Source organism: Columba livia, chromosome 2 (assembly GCF_036013475.1).
Source record: "Columba livia isolate bColLiv1 breed racing homer chromosome 2, bColLiv1.pat.W.v2, whole genome shotgun sequence".
NCBI lineage: Eukaryota > Metazoa > Chordata > Aves > Columbiformes > Columbidae > Columba > Columba livia.
Window position 1 is genome coordinate 9,545,886 of NC_088603.1, and position 21,065 is coordinate 9,566,950.

Consider the following 21,065-nt stretch of genomic DNA (forward strand, 5'->3'; position numbering starts at 1 on the left):
AATAGATACAAAACTTCTCTTCTAATTCTGGCATCAGTAATGTTGTATACAGACCCCATTGCTGTAGAGCTGGTCTGTATTTTTTCATCTTCCTGTGTTATTGCCTTAGGATGAAGATTACATGCAATCATATAATGAGCAAGGAATGGAAGAACAAGAAGAATATACGGCTGACGAGGAGCTGGAAGAATCCCAGGCAATAACAAATGAATCAGAAGAGGTATGTTATGAATTTAGTGGAAACTTAAAATAACTAGTTGTTTCAGAATCTGAATCTGTATAATTGTCCCTGTTGCTGGGTAAGAACTGATTCAACTTTGCATCAGTGTTTAATTACTGGTGACATTACTCTTTGTGTAAGATAAATTATGATAGCATCTATATTGTCAGATACATCTGATCCCTTCTCCCCCTTGGGATGAAAATCATACGGGAGAGCTCAGAATGTCCATACTCAATCTTAGCTTCAACATGCAAAACTTCATGGGCCCTGTCAAGTAGGAGAATGATAATAATACTGCTTTCCCTCTGTTATATCTCTAATAGCTATGGTGCCTCCCTTTCCAGATGGGATAATTTGCTGCTGTTGGGAGTGTAGATACAGTTCTTGGGTATCCTACTTTGAGCAGGAGCGTGAGCACAGCAGGTTCTGTATGTTAGAAAGACAAAGGTCAGATTGTTTGTTGTTTTGAAGTCAATTGTGTTGGGACTGAAACTTATGTGAAGTTTATCTTAATTCTTCAATTAGGAAAAAGCATAAGTTCCTTTATTTGCAAGAGGAAAGCTTATGGCAAAAGCTGTCAAGTATACATTCACTAGTTATAGCCTGGAACAGTGGTATCATACCTCTTATTAATTTGCAGCAAGTTTTTGATGTGGGATTTTTTTCCTTTCCCCACCAGGAATCTGCTTTAATATTACTTTTATTCCAGTTCTTAATTAAATAGGATTGAACGGATTACCTGCTGAGAAGTGTAGTCATAGTGTGTTCCCTCTTTGGAGCTTTAACTCATCAGGAAATTAATTCCTCAAAGACACAGCAACATTCTTCTATGAAGTTCTAACAAATGGGTGTGCTCTGATACTCTAGTTGTATCCAACTTACTATTATAAAACAGCATTCTTTGGCAGGTGAAGAGAGATGCATTGAAAGGGGCCGCCTGCATTGTTCAGTCTTTGCTGTTGCAGACATGAGATCTCACACCAAATACACTTTAACGTAGTTAATTTTCTATTTCCTGAGGATTAAATCTACTCTTTCAAAGAGCTGTGAAACACTTAAACACTTTTAATTAATTCACTAGACTATATACACTTTTCTGTCTGGTGTTTTGAAAGCAGACTGATGCATTTGCGTTATTGGCAGCCACAGTCTGTATAAGACAATGGAAACACTGCACATACTGTAAAATTAAGTAGATAGCTGAGTTTCGCTGTCAAACTTACTGCTTTAAAAAGCATGGCTTTATTTTTAGAGTATGAACTAGTGAGAATTCTGTAATAACCATGTTGTCTAATTTTGTCTGATTCAGAATTAAATTCCTTTCATTCAAAAGATAACATTAATGGAAATTTTTAATTGATTTTGTTAATAGCGCTTTTAGAGAATTTGTTCATTGTGTAATGTGAACATTTTGCCCACGTCTTTATTTAATTAATCTAAATTGTGGCTTTATTCTGATGGCTTGCAGGTTACCACAGGTTTCTTGTTTCCAAAATAGCACCATCATCTTCTTTTATTATTTCATGTGTAGCTTATTTACATTTGTTGGTAGGCTCGCAGTTGCACTCTCTGAATGAGAATACTGCCAGGAGGGATAACCTTTGTAGAGTTCATTATGTGGTTAGATGCATGCCTCCAACTCTGAATAGTTCTGTTCTTTTTTTGAGTATTATATAACAGCACTCCCCCTTAAATCTCAGAACATTCCTTGCTTGTAAACAAGGGCGATTGTTTGCTTTCTCCTGTAGAAAATTCACCACAAGAATTGAGCTGTAATAGATGCAGTACAAAAAAATAGCATTATTTCTTGATTGAAATTTAGCATCTGAGTAACTGAGAGTGAGCCGATAGGGACAGGTGTTTGGTAGTGTTGTATTTTAAGCAGTTCACACATTCAAACCAAACAGAGCTGCTTATATTGCATGAAGAGGTGGTGTAAACCAAGAGAAAAGCTGACTGGCTGGGGAATTGGAACATGATGGGGAGAAACCAGTGAATAAAGGAAGTGAGAGACCTGTTGAAGAGTGGCGCTCAGGTGGGAGGTGTGAGGAAGAGGCAGGAAGAATTTGTGTCCTTGGCCAGACCAGGTCCAAGGCATGCTTTTTCACTTGATATTTAATTTGGAATAGTGCTTAGGACTTGGATTATGTGTAAATAACAATTAGAGGAGCTTCTTTGAAAAATGTGGCAATACTTCAGAACACATTTTTGCCTTCCTAAGATACAACACAAAACCCAACAGCCAGAAGTTGCAGCGGCAAATAGGTGTGGTAGAACTGTCAGTTACGTGAGTTATCACATCCAAAATATTTTTAAAGGAATAGTGTCACTAATTATTTCTATGAAATGTTCATAAAAATATAACTACTGAACGTAGAATTCGTAACTTTTTTTTTTATATATATATATTGGAACTAATCTCCTGTTAAGGCTATGATAGGGAGTTTCTCATTGCATAAATTTAAACCATTTCTTAGGTTATGCTGTTAAGAAATGATGAGGACTTTAATCAAGAAAGCATGTCCTGAACAAGTGCTGCATACTGGTTTTCTTTTAATAGTATACAACTTGGGAAAAAAGAAAAGACCAGTTTGTCTGAGAGATTGTTCTATCTGTGTTTAGTCAAAACTTACGCATCTTAGTTCTTTTGTTGAAGGTTTTAGACACTACCTGTCAGCCTGGAGGAAAATGATGAAAAGAGCGAAAATCAAAACAGCCAAGTTTAAAATGTGTCTTAGAAGCTCTTAGGTTTGTTTTTTATTCCCATTTTTCATCTGTGAAGTGGAGGTGCCCTTGAAATAGGTGTAACATCCTCTTATCTGCTCTCTGTTATTTCTTGATCCCTTGGGACTGAGCAATTGCAGTTGCTTCAGTGTTAGCCCCTGGTAGAAGCCACCACTGCTTATTTTCTAGCTAGTTAAGTTCTTTGTTTCACCTTCATAGTGTTTCACCTGGAAGGGATCTGGTTTAGTTGTACATCATAGTGCTCTCTGGCACAAAGCTCTACAGAACGCTTGTCAGTCTGATGTTTAGGAGGATCCTGTGCTCAGATCAGCATTTATCACGCTGACAAGTGTTCTCTCCTCTGCTTTCCTTGGGCTGTGTCTGTTATCAGGCCTGCAGCTGCCTGGGAAGCTGTTTGGGGCAGGAGTACTCGCTCTGGCTCCGTAGGAGATCATAACCCAGCATGGGGAGTTCTGGTCAGTGACTGGGATTTATGGTGTAATTATTTAATGAGGATTGCAGAAAACTCTGACCTTGTGATAGAAGAAAAGTCATTATTTTTCATCATAAGGAAGAGTCAGCAAAGCTCTCTGGTAGCTTTGTGCAAGGAGTCATAATGGGAAATGTTCAGCTCCCTTTGAGGAGAGCTGCTAAGAAACCTTGGCTGGCTAGTCCAGTCAAGTGACCTCAAATGGCTGTTCAAGGACTGTTTATGTATATTCAGAGGTACTAATTGTTAGCAAGTATTAGATAGAGTCCTGCAAGTACTAGTATGTATTAATTCTGTGTCTGCACTTGTGTCTTTTCCTGTGTGTGCATTTCTTTTGAAACATAGAAGCCGTTCATATACTGTAATGTTGGCAAAACAACTCATCCTGTTAGGCTGGAAGTTGGAAAAGGTGGTATAATCTTACGTGCTACAACTATTGAACAAATTGTGGAGGAGGAGTACATACTCCTACACAGCTCAAATAACCTTTCCTGGAGCTGTATGTGGAGAACATTGTGAGACATGCCTGTGTCTCCATTGCAGCTAAAATGAATTCCCCAACAATTACATGTAACCAGAATTGGACACGGCTCAGTTAGATTGTCAGGCGTTGCCTTTGCTCGGTGCCTATTTTTTCGTTAGCTCTTTTGATTTTTCTCTTTTATAATATTTAATATTTAATGCTTGTACAGCTGTTGTTTGTTAATAGATGCCTGAGCATTTGAATAAAATTAGGTAGACCCAGAAAACTACAGAATCAGCATAAGTGGCTCAGAATAGAATAGTGCCGGTCTAAAAAAGTTTGAGAAATGTTTGTTGTTGTTGCATAGGAAACTAGTGGTATAGTCTGTTACAACTTGCATGGTGTGTTGGGTTTTTTTGTTGTTGTTGTTTGGTTGTTTTTAGAATAGATATATTTTTTTCCAGCATGAATAATTATCAAAAGGCAGCAGAGTTTCCACAGGTATATTCTGTAGTATTTCATTAAAGAATTGCAAGTTTTTCCAGGACAAGGCACAATGCATTTACCTTTCTAGTCCTGATTCTGCAGTCTGAGCCACACATAGAACCTTGCACGAGTAACTTTTGCACTGGCAGATGAGATTACATGACTGAAACCAGTCTTTGAATAAAAACTGGAATTCCAATGTAGCTTTTAAGGGACATGTTCATAGAGAGTGGATGTGTCTTGTGTTTATGCTCTAAAGTAAAGCAGGAGGCTCAGTGTAGTAAGAGGGCATGTCCCAAGCATTGAGACGATAAAGGTTTTGCTCTATTTAAAAACCTAGATTTGATAGAGATATTGCTACTGCTTTCTCTTTAGGGAGCCCCTCTTTTGAAAGTGAAATGCTAACCTTATCTTTCTCCTTTGTTTTTGTTTGTTTTGATTAAACCACCTTAACATTTCTTTCCTTGCTAACATCCCTCCCCTGTTCCATGAGTTTCAATTGCCTGTCCTCAGAGGTGCTTTGATTACGCGTAGATATGTAAATCAGACCAGGTGTTCTCAATTTGGGTTTGCTTTTGAGGTTTGGTTTTCTTTCAATCTTGAAGTATATTTCTTTTTGCCTGCTATCCTGTCTGTTGTTTTTAACTGCATTTTTGATATGGTAAAGTCATTATATAAAAGGAGATATCTTTTTAAAAAGTAAGCCTTGCAGCTTTTTGTAAACTTCGGCAATTCTCTTAGATATATCTTGAAGCATTTTTGTGAGGTCAGGAAATGCAGTGCTTGAATGTTTACCTGGAATGGATAAAACATTCTGAGGTAAAGAGATTATAAAATGGAAATAACTTGGGACCAGTAGCCCATTAAGTCCCACTAAATAAGTCTACACGTCATTTATTTACCACACCAAAGATGGAAAAGTTTTGAGCATGAGTTTATATGGTGTGCTGTCTTTTAAAGTAGAAATTGTCCTGCCAAATCCCGTCTCTGATCTTCCTTTCCATCTTTCTTCTTGATATTTGTGTGAAGTTTGAGTCCTAAATAAGGACATTCACTGTCTCTTGCAGCGTTCTGCCATTAATTCTTTTTCTTGACTTGTGACTTAGTGTCTGTCCACCTGACCGACACACTGTGCCTTTTGCATACAAATTAACTGCACCAATCTGTATAATTAGAGGATTAAACCATGTTTATATATTTCTTTTATATATTTATATATTTCATTTTTTAGCTGTTCTCAGGCAACATAAGAGTTATGAAGCATTTGGTGCCTTTACAAAGAAACAAAATTCCTATGCAGGCTCTAGAAGATGAGCAAGTAGGCTTGTACAAGGGATAACCAAAGATTTGATGGAAAATCACACTGTATTAGAAAACCTCTAATTTTTAACTCTAGAAATCAAATATAACTTGTGTAACATTCTGAACATTAATTTTATTATGCCCGCACAGGAAAATGAAATGGATTTTTTTGTTTTCCTACTTTTTTTTAATTTGAAGGTGAGGAATCCGTTTTCACTTTGGACATAGTTTCATCTAAATTAATGTTCTCTGCTAGAGAACTGGAAAGTAAATGAGGAAAAGGGAGTAGCATTCCAATATACAAATTTAGTATATTAAAATTGTATCCAATCCTGTTCTACATTCTCCAATTGCTGATTTAAAAGTGAGATATACTCAAGGAGTAGAAAAAGACAAGTACAGTTATATGTACCTAGAGGAATAAAAATGAGATGTAAGGCCATATCTTTTCTTTTAACTATATGCTACTGATGATTGTTAACAAAATAAATGTTAGTGGTTTTATATTGCTTGAATCTAGTAGTATCCCAAGGTTAAATCTTAGTCAATTCAGTGATAAAATATCACTATGTGTGCAAAAGTAGCTACTGATCAGATGATGGTTCTAGATGAAGTTTCCATGTTTTCTTAAAGATTGCAGCAAAAAGGATTTTCTCAATAGATTTAAGTATATAATTTATTACATACTTCATATATTCATATTTTTTTTAAAGTTTACCAAACTCTTTAATGTTCACAGAGTTATGTATGAGAATAATGCCAGCAAAATTTGTACAAAGGGGCTTTTAAAGAAAGCTTTGTCTTCTGACACTCACTTATCACAACAAAGTAGATTTTTCAGTTTGCATGTCCTCTGTATTTTGTGATTCAGGCAGCTATCGAATCTCTGGAACTTCAAGAAGAAACAAAAGAAGAATCTGATGAAGAGGAGGATGACGATGAAGAGTCTGGACGATTACGTTTCAAAACTGAACGGAAAGAAGGAACGATAATTAGGCTCTCAGATGTGACAAGAGAAAGGAGAAACATTCCAGAAACTTTAGGTGAGGTTTTGTGACACTGAACTATTTTGAAGAGCTGTAATCAATGAAAGTAAAACACAGGCCTGCCAGAACTTTGCTGAAAGAGTTTAACGCCAAAAGATGGAGCAGTCACCTTGTTAGACTGGCCTATATCCACGTTGACCAAAGTCATGAGTAGTCTGTTGTAGTATGTTTAAGGTTTCTCTCCTTGAGAATAATGTCTAAATGTATCATGTTTTGAAAAACAGTGCAATATTTTTTCATTGAGACTTTTGTGGTGTCTTTAAAAGCTTTTGTTTTGAAGCAGCAGCTATGGGCTGTGTGCTTCACTGTGTATTGTAGTGGAATACATTTATAAGGAATTCCTTTGGACTTCCATCCTTGGAAGATTTTTTCAGTTGATAACACAAATCTTGTTACTTGTTTTCTGCTGTGAAATACCTGCGTGTTTGATGTTTTCCCCCAGGAACATAACTGTGCTCTGAACCTGTTGCGTTCCTGCTGCTGGATTGGCCTAGAGAAATTGTAACTTGCTTGGGAGTGCGTTAGAAAAATACGGAAACACATGTTTTCTGGGTTCAGCTTTTCTCACATGGAACAATCTGGATCCCTTATACCAGCTTGATTCTTTAGACAGTGTCTAAAAGGGTATATTTCCTTTGTATTTGAGTAGTGTAACCCAAGTGTGTGTTTCTAGGAAGACTATTCCATGTTGCTAATGAATTTGCCACTGCTAATTCAGAAGCAGCAGTATGTTTGCAACTTCATTGCAGCCGCTCTGGTTTAGTCTATAAATAAAATCACACTGGTTTATGGTTTTGAGAGTTAACTTCAAGACACCGCTCATGTATCCTGGGTACTCAAGAAGCTGATACTGGTGTTTTTAAGTTTTCTGGTTTATACATGCCCTGTGAGGGGCATGTTGGCCTTACAGTGGTGGTGGAGATGGGCAGAGGTTAACTTTTGCTTTCAGAAGGGTGTACTGTTCTCAAAATTTTGCTACTGAACCAAATATCAATTCCAGCTATGGAGAAAAAGCCCTGATCTTTTGAAGAGAATCAAGATATGCAAGGGGGGTGAACTGATGATGAAGGTGAATTGTCAGATACTCTTGGCTAATTGTCAGATACCACTGGGAGAAGAGGTATTTTTTATGATAGTTCAAGTTTTGCCAGCCTGTAGGGATGAATTCTTCACAGAGGATTGCTTTAAGATGGATGTCATGCAGTGTGAGCTTGATACCTGGGTGCTGCTTCTTTCCTTCCAGATGAGTCAGTGTCTTTGGGACAATGGGGCATTTTGCAGTTATGTTCCCAGAGCACATACCTGGGTTGTTGGAACTCCTGATGAAATTTTCTTCTTACTTGAAAGCTTTGCTTTGAAAAGGTTGTTAGTTCTAAGGATTTTTCTTTTGAGTTGCATAGCCTCCTAATTCTTTAATTCAATTGCAAAGAATATGGGCTTTTACTATGCCTGCAAAAATTGAGAAGCCTTAATTCTGTAACAGAGATGTTGTGGCTAAGAGGACCTGTTTGTGAGCAGCAAAGAGTCAGCTGCAAAGGCTGAATGAGACTTCGACAGTGGTGTTCACATAGGCCATGTCATTCTGTGAATGAGACGTTGGTGCCTGATTTTGAATCAAGATATTTCTCATCTGTTGTTCGATTTTAGCAAATAGCTCTTACTTGCACTTCTAGGCTATTAAAGGCCTTTGTTCAGCATTGTTTTAATACTCAGAAATTGATTCTGATTAGAATAAGACTGAAGGGGAACCCTCTAGAGGCACAGACTAGTCTATATGGGCAATGGATGTTTTAGCTGAGGTACATTCCAAATGTGTTTTCAACTATAAAACCATATTTCTACATCCCACATATAGACCATATCTTATTTATGCAAGAGGTTCTGGTGGCCTTACAAAACAGATTATTTTAAAATAAGAGTGCGCTGGAATAGCTAAATCTCTACACATAATTGCAAGGTAAATGACAGTTGCATGCCATTTTCATGTTTCTGTGGATTTACTCTAGTTTAAAATAGACAAGACCAGCCAATGAGCAGAAAATTTATAATGGAGCTTGCCTGCTGAAGGAACAGTAATTCCAATTGGACTTATTTTTAAATGCAATTTTAAGTGATTTGGAATGTAGCTCTGATACACAAAGAGAAGGTGATGCTAATGTGAATGAATCTATGAACTAAAAAGCTTTTTTTGAAACTAATCTTTGGTGTTACAGAATAGTTTCTGTTCATACCAGTTTTGCATGTTAATTTGTTGATAGAGAGACCAAATGATGGACCATGTGGTGGAAAGCTGAACAGCAAAAAATAGTTGTTTTTTGCATATAAGTACCTGCTTGCTTTTGATATTATAGAGCAAAATTTTACAGATGCTACTGATTTTAAAAAAGAAACTTTATTCCAGAGCTGCATCTCCTTACTTTGAAATCTGAACATAGTTGAGAAAACACTTAAAGAGGAATTAACATTTCAGTTGAAGTTACAAACGTAATTTCCATCCTGTCACATTTTCGTGACCTTTTGTGACAGCTTGTCTCTATTGGAGGAGTGCATTCTTACTTGCTGATTAAAGATGTCATTTGAAACCATTTTATTACCAGCGATAGTGAAATTAATCTTGACACTTAGAGACACTAGAAAAATAATTGCTGATTCACTGCATTAACTGTGTGAGAACTGTACAGTCAAGATGAGAAGTGTGTGTTAGATAAAAATATGTAAATATATAGTCTTCTCATTGATGTAGCTGAGACCTTTCCTAAAGATAAAGTAAGTAGTGGTCTTGAGAAGTCTGAAGGAGGGGTGTCATAGGACAACTGTCCAATTGATTTCTAGAAGTACTGAGTTTATCATCTTTGATGATAAATATATAACTTCAGTGCATGTATTTGATGTCTTCCCAAACTTGGATTTGCTATTATGCTCTGGATTTAGTTACCTGTTAAGAAATGTGAAGAAGAAAAATGGCTTTGTTTGTCATCACCAAACTGAAGTATTCTCTCTGTACTTAATTTGAAACAAAACCAAAACCCTACACTTCTGCAGAGCCGTTTGCAAAGTGATAACAAAAATTACTGGATGTGCTAGTACTTCTTGTTACGTCCTACTTAGTTGGCTTCTGTTCACTCTGATAATGAGTGGCTGAGATCTTGGGCAAAAGTAGGAAATGTCATAATTTTTTCTTAAATCAGGTGGTTATATTGTACTTCTGTGGTCATAGATGTAGTATGAATGTAATGATGTTGGCTGCAGTGAACTCATGGGGGTTTTTGTTTTGGCTGGGGTATGTTTTCCAAGGTCTGTGTTATACACAGTTTTACTTCTGGCTAATAAACTGAATACATGGACTGTGTCTTTAAAAACACAGCCTTCAAGATATTAGAACTTTCTTGTAGATGGAGTAAGAAAACAATTTATTAGTTTTCATTTTAAAGAGAGTGAAAAGCACCCGCACATCAAAGGTCATCGGGACTGATTTTGCCCTGGGTGCTGTGTCATCCCATCTCCAGGCTTAATCAACACAGCCTTCTTAAGTTGTTTTGTTTGCAGCAGCCCATTCTTTCTTCTAAAGTTGTTTCTATTCAGTGTCCTTCCATGTATTCTCAAGAGGCTGAGAGATTCAGACATGATCTTGCCTTGTAGGAAGCCTAGCTCTGTTCCCAGCTTCATTAAGAACTCGCACGTGAAACAGCACCTTATCATCTTGAGTGAATATCAGTGGTAGGTATTCGTTGCAATGACTGAACTTTGCTTTCCAAACTACCTTGCTGAGATCAGGATTGTAGTGTGGAAGGTGGCAGAAAAAATGCCCTGCCTTTCCTATTCTTGGAAAAGAAACCTGTCGAGCTAGCAGCATGCCCCGTGCCCAGGATACTGGCTTCTCTCTGGTTAAAGCAAGTAGAGCCGTTGCTTTGTGACTTAGTGGCACCATTTTTATGTATATATGAGTTTGTGGTCTTCTTTTTCCTGCAGACCAACTAAAAGCCCATGTTAATCCTTTCACTCTTGCAAACCTGTGAAGACACTGAACTTTCTGCAGGTGTGGACAGGAAGGAGGCTTGAAAACAAATTTTCCCATTAAACCAAATTTTTTTCATCCCTGATAGTTAAGAATGGATAAAGTGGTTATTTTAGTTGCATCTAATGCTTTTGATTGCTTTGGACAAGAGCACATTTGTCTTAATTTTCCTCAGAAATCCATAGTGTGCATGTTTAATACTGTACCAAGACTTGAGGGGATGTGATTTCTTGCCCCTTTCTGAGCATGCTATGAAGTTCTCCTGATAAAGCCTGATTGTCTTGGGCTCTGCAGGTCTCTGGAGGCAGGTGCTAGGGCAAAGGTAGCATTTCATAAGAGTATCTGGTGTGATTGTAAACTAAAGCTTTATGCCACTTAATTGCAGGGTCAGAGGTGCGAGAGAAAAGGAGGTAGAGAAACTCGTCTCATCACCGTCACGCAGAAGTGAAATAGAAAATAGATCCTGTGCTTCTTGGAGTCTGTCGTGTTTGCTGTGTTCTTGGATAGCCAGCAGATCCTAAACTTTTCTTTTAAAAATCGAAAAGCCCCTGCTTTCTGGAGGTGTTGAATACCTCTGAAAACTGGGACATGCAAATATACAGTCTTTGCAGCTTAGTTGTGCAGGTAGTTTTTGTAGCCAAGTAAGAACAGCTGCCGCAGTGGGAACGTGCGGTGCTCACCCTTTTCTGCCCTTCTGTCAATCCTCAACTTCAAAGACTAATTGAGATTACTTATGAAGATGTTTAAGATGGTGATTTAAGTAGCTTTGCCTTTTGCACTCGTAAGAAATTTAAATAGTTTTCTAATAGGTTATGAAGTGTTGTGGAGATGTTGTACCAGTGTCTCAGCTGCTGGGTACAAGCTATTTTTATTCTGATCTTCAGATATTATAGCCACTGTGTGTATTATTAGCAAGTAAAAACACTTTGTCCTGAAAAGTTGTCCGTGTAACTAGTCACCTTAAACATTAAGAGCAAACTTTTTAGACGGAAGATTGAACATCTTGCAATAATTACCTTTTATATGAACTCAAAATATGTATGTGTAAGGAGTGTAGTTTAGTTTAAAGTAGTTTAATTTTGCCATGTTAGAGGCAGAAGACAATTTTAGAGCATAACAAGAGATCTGACTGGCACATGGCAAAATCCCATGTTTGGATTAAATTTTTCCCCTTTAACTGAAACCTGGTAAGTAGCATTGCTCATACTGTTGTGGTATGTTTACTGAAGTTTGGTTTAGACTTTCTCTGTATTTCCAAGTAATTGGATTACCTGGGCATGTTACTGCTTGGTTTTCTCTTAATGCCATCAGCGTTGTCCCAGGTTTCAAGGAAATGTGCCAATCTTCACTGAGTACCATCTGTTCTGTGGTGTTTACCTGTGATGTGCATTGGGTGGGTATTATCAGTGGCCTTGTATTTGACTTGAGCTGAGCACAGATTTTGAAGTGTGCTTTCTCTTCAATGGAATTATCACCTGTAAAGTACAGCTGCTTCTTAAACCACATATGATAGAATAAATATTAAGTAGTTATATATTGGAAAAACTCTTCAGCAACCAGAAAGTTCTCCTTTGGAACAGGCCTATGTAAAATAATCTGGTGGCTAAAACCTCTTTATGTGAAAGACTCAGCATATCCTTTACAGTAAAGTTATTGTGGGTTTCACTGTGGTGTTTGACATCCCTGCAGGTAAGTGAGATGTTTAAGATAACACAAATGTGGGAGGAGCCACAGCCTCCTTATAGCGTAGGGTAAACTTCAATAGCATTTAAAAACAAACAAACAAAACCAAACCCCAAACCCACAAACAACCAAAACCAAACCAACCTTTTTGTCCATGTTTGTTTCATTTACCTGCTTTTTCCTGTGCAACAGACACAACTGTCTGTGTGCTTTTTCCGTTTAAAGATGCCTTTAATGAAATGTTAACATGCCACCTAAAGGAGATCAAAGTGCCTGCAAATCTTATGTTAGTTGCAAATCTTATGTTAGTTGTAGGGATGTGTCTATAGTTCTAGGGATGTTTTCTTCATGATGTTTTCCATCTTTTCAGCACAAAGCTAAAATATTTTTACCCTATCTCTCTCTTTCAACAGAACTTTCTGCAGAAGCCAAAGCAGCATTAATGGAATTTGAGGAGAGGGAAAGGCAGCTTAAACAGGGCCGGTATGGCTCAAGGAGAGGAGGGCGAAGAGGAGGCTCAGTTATGTGCCACGGAATGGGAGAACAAAGGAGAGACAATAATGATAGGGGAAGAATGAAGGATCACAGGCCTGGACTGCTGCCAAACCAGCCATCGACAATGGTACCTTTTAATCCTTAGTATTCTTTGAACATACTTTCAGGAAATTATGGAGAAATGTGTTCTAAATCATGAATCTTTACAAAGGTGAAGTACACACTCCAACGTGCACTTTTTGCTCTTTCAGAGCACTGCTGGGTAAGATGGACCTTGTGTAACGTGGTGATTGTGAAAGTATGTGCTTAGTCCTGCTACCGGCCTCAACTTGAGGCCTCCATATGAAAAATGGATTTTCACTCGTACAGCGTAATCAGGCTTAACTACTGGTTTGCATAAGGATGGAGGAAAAAGTTAATTCCTCTGAAAAGTCTTCTACAGGCAACATGGAAACATGTTCAGTCCTACATTATTAGTAGTAATCTAGTTTAAAGGAAATATGATTCTGTAAAATATGTCTTGGGTTTTGTCAAACTAGTATTTTTGCTGATACTTCTAAAATTAAAAAATTGCGTACCAACTATGGAGGCAAATGAAACCATAGGAAGGTGATCACCACTAGATAAATCAGTATCTTGGGATTTCAGATGAAATTTGTCTTCGTTACTCTTTTTTACCCCCCCCGCCGTGTTTTGTATCACATACTAGAAGATGTTACTTTTTCCATCCAAAAATGAAAACAACAAAAAAAACCCCAAACCAAACCACAACAAACAACCCAGCAAGTGTGTGATCAAGATGTAGCCCACACTTATTTTTAACTGTCATAAAATGTACTGGAAGCTGAGATTGGAGAACAAAGCCTGTGTGTGTCTTTGCAGGACAAGGTCATCTGTATTAAACAAAGGGGATTTTTTCCAACTGCAGTAACTGTAGGTGCTGAGCACTAGCAGGAGCCTGTGGATATCTCAGCAGTTAAGAGCCCTGCACTAGAATATTTTGTGCTTTTAAAACAGTGAAGGTGGAATATTTTTTTTTCTGTATTGCTGCAGTCTTTCCTATTTTGTTGTTAATGTTGTGAACATTTTTGTGTTCATCACAGTATCTTGTTCATACTTTTTAGCTGCTTTGCTTTATGTATATGGTTGCTGAAAACATGTTGTCATATCTTTGTTACTAAAAGGTTGCCCATTTGGGATTCTTCTTGCAGTACCATTTAGGAGTTGGTGGACTAAGACCGATACCTAGTATCAGTGAGCTTAGAAGCAGGAGAATGTCTCTGAAAGGAAACATGATTCTTTTTTTATATTATTATTATAACTGATTTTAGCCATTTGTGTTTGAGAATGTTGAGCAGCAAGCAACTTTCTTCTCTGTTACAAAAGATACCTTTGAAAGGTATCTTTAAAGTATATATTTTTCTTCAAGCAGTGTGGAGTTGTGGGCTACACTGATATCTTAAGAATCCAGCTTAACTTGTATTTTAATATCGGTTACTACTGTTAAGTTTTCTCAGAGGGGCTCTTCTATACAGGAGGCAAAGTGAATGGATTTGTTTTAATATTAGAACTCAGATTTCTGGTGATTATCACATATGCATGATTGCATTTGATGACAATTTCCAGTGACATATGCAGAACCCTAACATAAGAAACTTGATAGTTTCACTGTTGAAATTAAGTGAATGAATGTTTGCATTCCCTGTGTGCTTCCTTACTCTTCGCTGTCCTCTCCTTCACATGAATGTCTTCAGTTATTCTTTTGCTTTCCTGTACTGATGGTTCTTAACAGTTGAGTTGAAAAGAAGTTTTTGTGTTCATATTTGGCCTTAATTGTTCTCCAAAGGTGTCTTGATTTTGTGCTGGTTTATGTCAGGATATTTTAACTTTAAAGCCTATTGATTTTATTCTTTTGTCTGACTTTAGACTCATTCACAGAGGTTAATTCCAACACACCAGCAACCTGTTAGGAGTCTGTTCCAGCATCACCAAGAGCAGCACCAACACCAACAGCAGCAGCAGCAACAGCAGCAGCAACAACAGCAGCAGCAGCAACAGTTACAATCTCTGCTTCCTTTACAGCATCAGCATCATTCTTCTCCTCCTCCAGGGCTACATATGCCCCCTCAGATAGAAACGCCTAGAATAATGATGACTCCACCTCCAGTGACACCTCAGCAACCGAAGAACATACATATAAATCCACATTTCAAGGGGACAGTAGTGACGCCTGTACAAGGTCAGCTTTCTGAATAACCTTCCCAGTCATGTGAACGTGGCTGATCTTATTCTTTGCTAGAGGTGCAACAATTTGCTTGTTTATCACTTCGTGGAATTGTGCTTCAGGCCGATATTTTTTTCCTTAAGCTTGAAACAAATGTTTTGCCTGCAGTAAGATGTAACGTTGTTTGCGGCCAGCTGAAATAGTAAAGCCATTCCAACTTCTTTGTCATTTTTGTTACTCTACTGTAAAGTCTGCAAAGAGCAGTGGAAGTGAAAACTGAAAAGAGAATGTGCTTTTAAAAAGTACAAATGTCAGTTGTCAAGACTAGGTAAGTACTGCAGTTTGTGGTTTCCTACATCATTCCAGCTTCAGCCAAGCGTTCACAGAATGACCACCCACCTATTTCAAGTGAGAGTACACCAAGGCACTCCTTGCACTGTAATCTCTAGGAAGACCAGCTGCTGTCCTTACTTGACAAGATACATGCCCTCAGTTCTCCTTTCAGTGCCACATTTGTGATTGTTTGATTCACAGCCTGCTAGTATGTTTTTTTTCTGTCACTTAACACAAGCGATCTTCAGGCTACATGTTTTAGGGCAGCTCTCAGCAGAGCTGTTAACATTACTCCTTAGTTAGGAAGTGTTTAATCCCTAAGAGGATAAAAGAGACAGCTTGATTCTGTTGGGACTAAGCAAAGTAAAGAAGTACATATCTTTTTATACATATTTACCATTAGGGTTTCTGTATTTTTACCCCCTTCAAATCAGCAGAACTCCAAGCCAGTGCTATCTTTGTTTCATTTATTTGAAAAGCAGGAATTTGGCAGGGTACGGTGTTGCTAGTTGATAGAGATCTATTAGGCCTCTCACAGATGGCTTCGTAGTAGCTGTCTTGTAGAGACTATTTTGTTTTTTCCTGTCTAATAAAATCAGTGCTTCCCACCCAGTTATGCATCAGGACAGATTATTTGGAAGCAGTCCAAACAGTGCTTTGGTCTTGGATTTATGCCTTCTGTGTATTTTCCTAACATTTCCAAAGCTACAGTTACTGTTTTGCTGCCTCTTCTCTTTCCCCCTGAAAGAGCCAACAAATATTCTGCATCTGGGCGAACAAATGTCCTCCTAATGCAAGCAGTGGCTACTGAGGATTTTTACTTTTGCCTAAAGTCAGATGGGTTCCAGTGTATTTTCTTTCGTCTGAAGTTTTTTCACATTGTCAGGCAGCTTCAGGCTTGTCTCACCCTGGGTATTCCAGGTCTATTTTTGTATCTTCACTTGCAGATCCTCATTTTAACAAAGTTGTGTACCTTCCTGCATGTTACATCATCTTCGATATTGTATTTGTAGTCTTTATTTTAGATCTTATACTTGCTGACTTTGTGTGCACATTCGTTTCTAGACTGGGAAAAGTCTAGTCATCCTCTTAAAATGAGTAGCCCTGGAGAATGAGGGATCCATTTTTGAATGGTCCAAGACCTGTATTTCGGAGGGGAAGATCTTTGTGTATTGATGGCAGCTGTTTCGTGTGAAATATCTTTGTGCTATCCATTTTACTGAAGGAATCCTTGGCAAGACTACTGAATATTTCTGCTAATAGGTGTGCAGCATACCAATAAACATAATCTTTTAAATCACTGTAAGATTTTAATCTTATTGATTAGAGAGCGCGTATGGAGAGCTGAGCCTTCAGCAGTGACTGACAGTGGTGGCCATGTCAGTCTTTTTGTCAGCAGCAGTACGATTATGTTACATGGAAGTATACATTTGAACATCTCAGGAAAACGTGTAGGAATTCAGTAGTCTTCTTCAGGGAAGAGGAACATAATTCTAAAATCTTCAATGGCATTTGCATATTAAGATGAATTTTAAGCAGTCACTGCAGGTAGATGGTAGACAGAAATTCAAGTGTAAAGAGAGATGTTCTAAACTTCCACTTAAAAATCTCCTTCTTAGTTTAATCCATCTGCTTGAGGCCTCAGTAGGCAGAGACTGGTAGGATGTGTTTCACATGCAGCATCATTTATTTCAGGGTGACAGGGAATATGAAAGATCAGGTTGACTTCATTGTTCTTGATGATGTCCTGTCCCTTCTTGGCTGAATATATTTCCAGATCCTTGAGGGTTTTTAAACACTGGAGAATACAGTCAGGTGCAAAGTTTTATTGGGATTCTGTTGTTGAAAATGTAATGCCTGGAAGCTAAAAATGCCACGTCTGGAAGTGCATGATATGCACACTTAGGTTCTGGTAATTTTAATGGTGCGCTGTCATGTTTTAGTGTAGACTGGCATTTTTTCCTCTAATTTTATGGCAGGATTAGGCTTACACACTTCTAATTGTCAGCACCAGGGACACTTTCTCTAACTGCAAATCATAGAAATATACTTTCTCAACATCTTTTTCATTTGAGTTAGTCTTGAAATGCAGTGAATATATCAGTCTTTTCTAAAATTGACTTAAGCCTCCTGTAAATTGTTATGAAATTTTCATGTATAAGAGCTCTAGTAGGCAGCTACTTCAGCCTGAAAGTGAGTTGAAGCACTCTTGAAGAATCCTATCATCAGCTTATTCCTTTGATGTCTCAGAAGCAAGTCTCTTAGAGTGACCACCAGCTCCCAGCCCAGCCTTGAATCCTGGTTCAAAAAAATAGTTACTTTCAAGGCAGTTTTGTTTCAAACAAATTTCTACTAGTTTTAGTCTTTGAAGCTTCATAAATTATGAAGAAGGATTCAGTCTATCAAAACCCCTAAAACGATTACGTGAGTCTCTGTGCATTCCTGCTGCAGATACGATCAGGTGGTGTTCAGCTCTACTTTTTGTGGCGTTTGAATCACATGTCTTTTGGTTGCTTGCTTGTCATAGTTTTCCCTTTTCTTTGTGTCCTATTCTGTAAATTAGTTTTGAGTTGCAAGTAGTAATTTTTGGCTGAATGCACGTTCCAATTTGAATATGATCAATTTACAAATACCGGGGGACTGCATATAGGTGTACTATGAAATACTAATTCAACCTGTCATAGAAATATTGATTGTTTTCCCTTTTAAGTTTATACCACAAATGACTGTTTCAAGGATACTGTGGTGCTGCCAAAATTGACATGAACTAATGAGCTATTTATGGCAGCTTGGTAGATTAGTATGCCATTTACCCTTTAAAAATGGTTTGGTGTCTTGGGGAAAATTACATTATAGTTCTCCTAAATAATCAATATGGGAATTGCTTCTTCATCTTTTCAGGTATAGCATTGGAATTTACAGCCAAAAGCAACTTAATCTTAGAATAGTGTCTCACAACATGCTGTGTATTATTTTTGAAGCATACTTTTCAAACCAATAGATTTGACATCAGGAAAATGAGTGCTTGCTTGAGACTTATTGCTGTTTCAGCAAGTGTCCAAGGATTGAAAGGGCACACAGTTTGACCTACCATCTTTCATGAGTATTAAATTCATTTGCTTAAAATGTATAAATATGTCTATATGCTACTACCAGAAGCAGGTTACTGAAATAGATGTGAGTGCCCTGTTCAGTTGACATTTCTCTACATTTCCCGCCTTATGTGATTTTTCTCAGTGTGTCTCCGGCCTGATTCCTGTGTTATTTTAATCCCGAGTTTGTTAAGAGCCCCTTGTCAGTTTTATTCCAGGTGGCTGTGACTGTTTGATATTGGCAGATGTTCATTAGAATCTGACATGAGACAATTCAACTGATTTTTCTGCTGTAACCTGATACAAACCTTCCATACAGTCCTTGAGCGCTGAAAGACCAGTGCACTTAGTTTACCCTGTCAGTCCCTGAACTGGTAAACCAGAAGTACGTAACAAAACTGGATAGAAGCCGAGCATGGACATGAGCTAAAAATAACCACTAATGCATTAGTTCTCGTGCCTCAGTTACCAATAGAAAAAGGGATTTTTTGAGGCATATTATCAAACTCTGTTGGGAAGTGCAGCTTGTTTAAGGGAGAAGTGTGGTGCATTTCTTAATGTCTTTCCTGCTCCCAAGTGTAATACAGTAGTTGTCTATGAAGTTGATGTTTAACCCTGTGTGGGGAAATGTTTTCCTGTCACTTTCAAAAATGCTATAAACAAATGGAAGAAACATAAACTTACTAAAAGTTTTTAGTAAATGAACAAGCAGGTTCAGTGCCATTTGATTGAAATGCTTCATTGGACACTCTGGGCCTTTTGTTTAACGTTGATACATTCGTACATCTAACTACTTAGACAACTCCAGAAAAAACCTGCCCTGGAAAATGAGGAGTCTTCCATTACTCTTTGTGCTGTGTATTCAACTATAGATTCAGTCCCCAAGGTGATCCAGCAGTAGATGATGCTTTGTGCATTATGCCACAATATTAAGTGGATGTTTTGGGAAATATTTTTCTTGACTAGTCTGTTGAAGTACAGGTGTATGGATAAGTCATCCATACTAATCCTCCTGAAATACTAATTTTGGACAAGTTACTTTTCAGGAAGAGAGTCTCCAAATTCTTCTTGGCATCTCTTTATGAAATAGTCTTTTATCTGAGATCAGTTCCGTGATTACACAAACTATGATCACAGTTGCATACACCATTACAGCGCCAAGGCCAGATTAAGTACTTTTACTTGCTGTTAATTGTCACTGCCTGCCTCATTAAAACCTCCTCTGAACAGCAATTTATACCAGATAGAACTTGTGATGCCAGTGCTTGTTGTAGGAGGTTGACCGTGAGATTAGGAGATACCCAGGAAATCTTGAGGGGCGTGAAGCTGAGAAGGTGAATTAATCATGTATTCTTCTATTTGAGACATGGAATTGTAGTTAGAGTCTGTGTCAGCTTTGTCTAAGAGACGTCTTTGGCTGAATAAGTATTCTGGTTTTCTTTCCTGGAACAAGGAGCAATCTAATTCTGGAAAATGCAGAATTAAATTATGTAAATTAACTAGGAGAATCCTAATTGCCCTGTTGCATGTTACGGGGGAGGGGGATGGTTTCTGAAAATTAATTGTAGGAACTGTGACATGTGAGGGTAACTGTAGCAGATTTTAATCATGGCTTCTTATTGCGATTGCTTTTGGAAATAACAGCAACAACTGTGAGGTAAAACAAATGGTGTTAAAAGGTGCTTCTTGTTTCAGTGCCCTTGCTGCCAGTTCCAGCCCAGCCAAGACCTGCTGTAGGACCCCAGAGATTTCCTGTGAGTAGCAGCTGTTTCTTCTTCTCTGATATGGATAAGCATACATTTGCAAGGAAATATTAATATAGCAAATACAAGCTGTTCTAGTGAAATATAATTTTAAGGATTGGTAAATATTGACAATACACTCTGCAGTTGAAAATGTTTGTTAAAAGCTTAAGGTCAATGGATTTTCGAGAGTGGAATTAATTCTGTTTAACTGTAAAATTGTTGAACCAGTTTCTCCAGTGGGAGAGGCGTGAATGCCTCTTGTCTTGAAGAATATGGGCTTCATTTTATTACTTGACTCTTTCTGTATAAATAGAATCCTTATTTTATTTGATATAATAAAAGGCTATTTGGAATAACCCCTAAGCTTAAAAAGCAGTAATATATATTTATTGCAAAAATCAGCAGTCATTTTTATCATTACTTTAGGCATTTAAATGCCCTTGTGGTTTTTATATAAAAATGGGAATGGCATTGCATGACCTTGCCTTCTCTTACGGTTCTAACTTCTAAAACAAACAGGGCATTTAGATGCTTCACTAGACTAATTTCAGTTGATAATTTCTTTAGTTCTGTGAATGGCTAAGAGTGCATACTGGTGGAGCTTTTCTCATAATTTCACAATTTTGTTGCCCTAAATGTATAGTTCAGGTGGTTTGCAAATAATAATAAGCAAAAGAAAAAATAGTTCATTCATTGTGGCCTTAAATATTTTCAAACAAGGACCCGTATGTTGTATTTCTCAAA

General features: G+C 37.7%; 1 protein-coding gene across 5 annotated transcripts in view; it reads left to right on the forward strand.

The window, feature by feature from the left end:
* RBM33 (RNA binding motif protein 33) overlaps positions 1-21,065 on the forward strand; it is a 101,409-nt gene that overhangs the window by 20,965 nt on the left and 59,379 nt on the right. For 4 of the 5 annotated variants that reach the window (XM_065050456.1, XM_065050452.1, XM_065050455.1 and 1 more), the window contains exons 6-10: positions 110-220; positions 6,560-6,731; positions 12,846-13,054; positions 14,854-15,166; positions 20,272-20,330. In XM_065050456.1, the coding sequence (XP_064906528.1) occupies positions 110-220; positions 6,560-6,731; positions 12,846-13,054; positions 14,854-15,166; positions 20,272-20,330 (864 nt within the window). The remainder of the gene's footprint in view (positions 1-109; positions 221-6,559; positions 6,732-12,845; positions 13,055-14,853; positions 15,167-20,271; positions 20,331-21,065) is intronic. The other variant, XM_065050454.1, reaches the window with a different exon arrangement.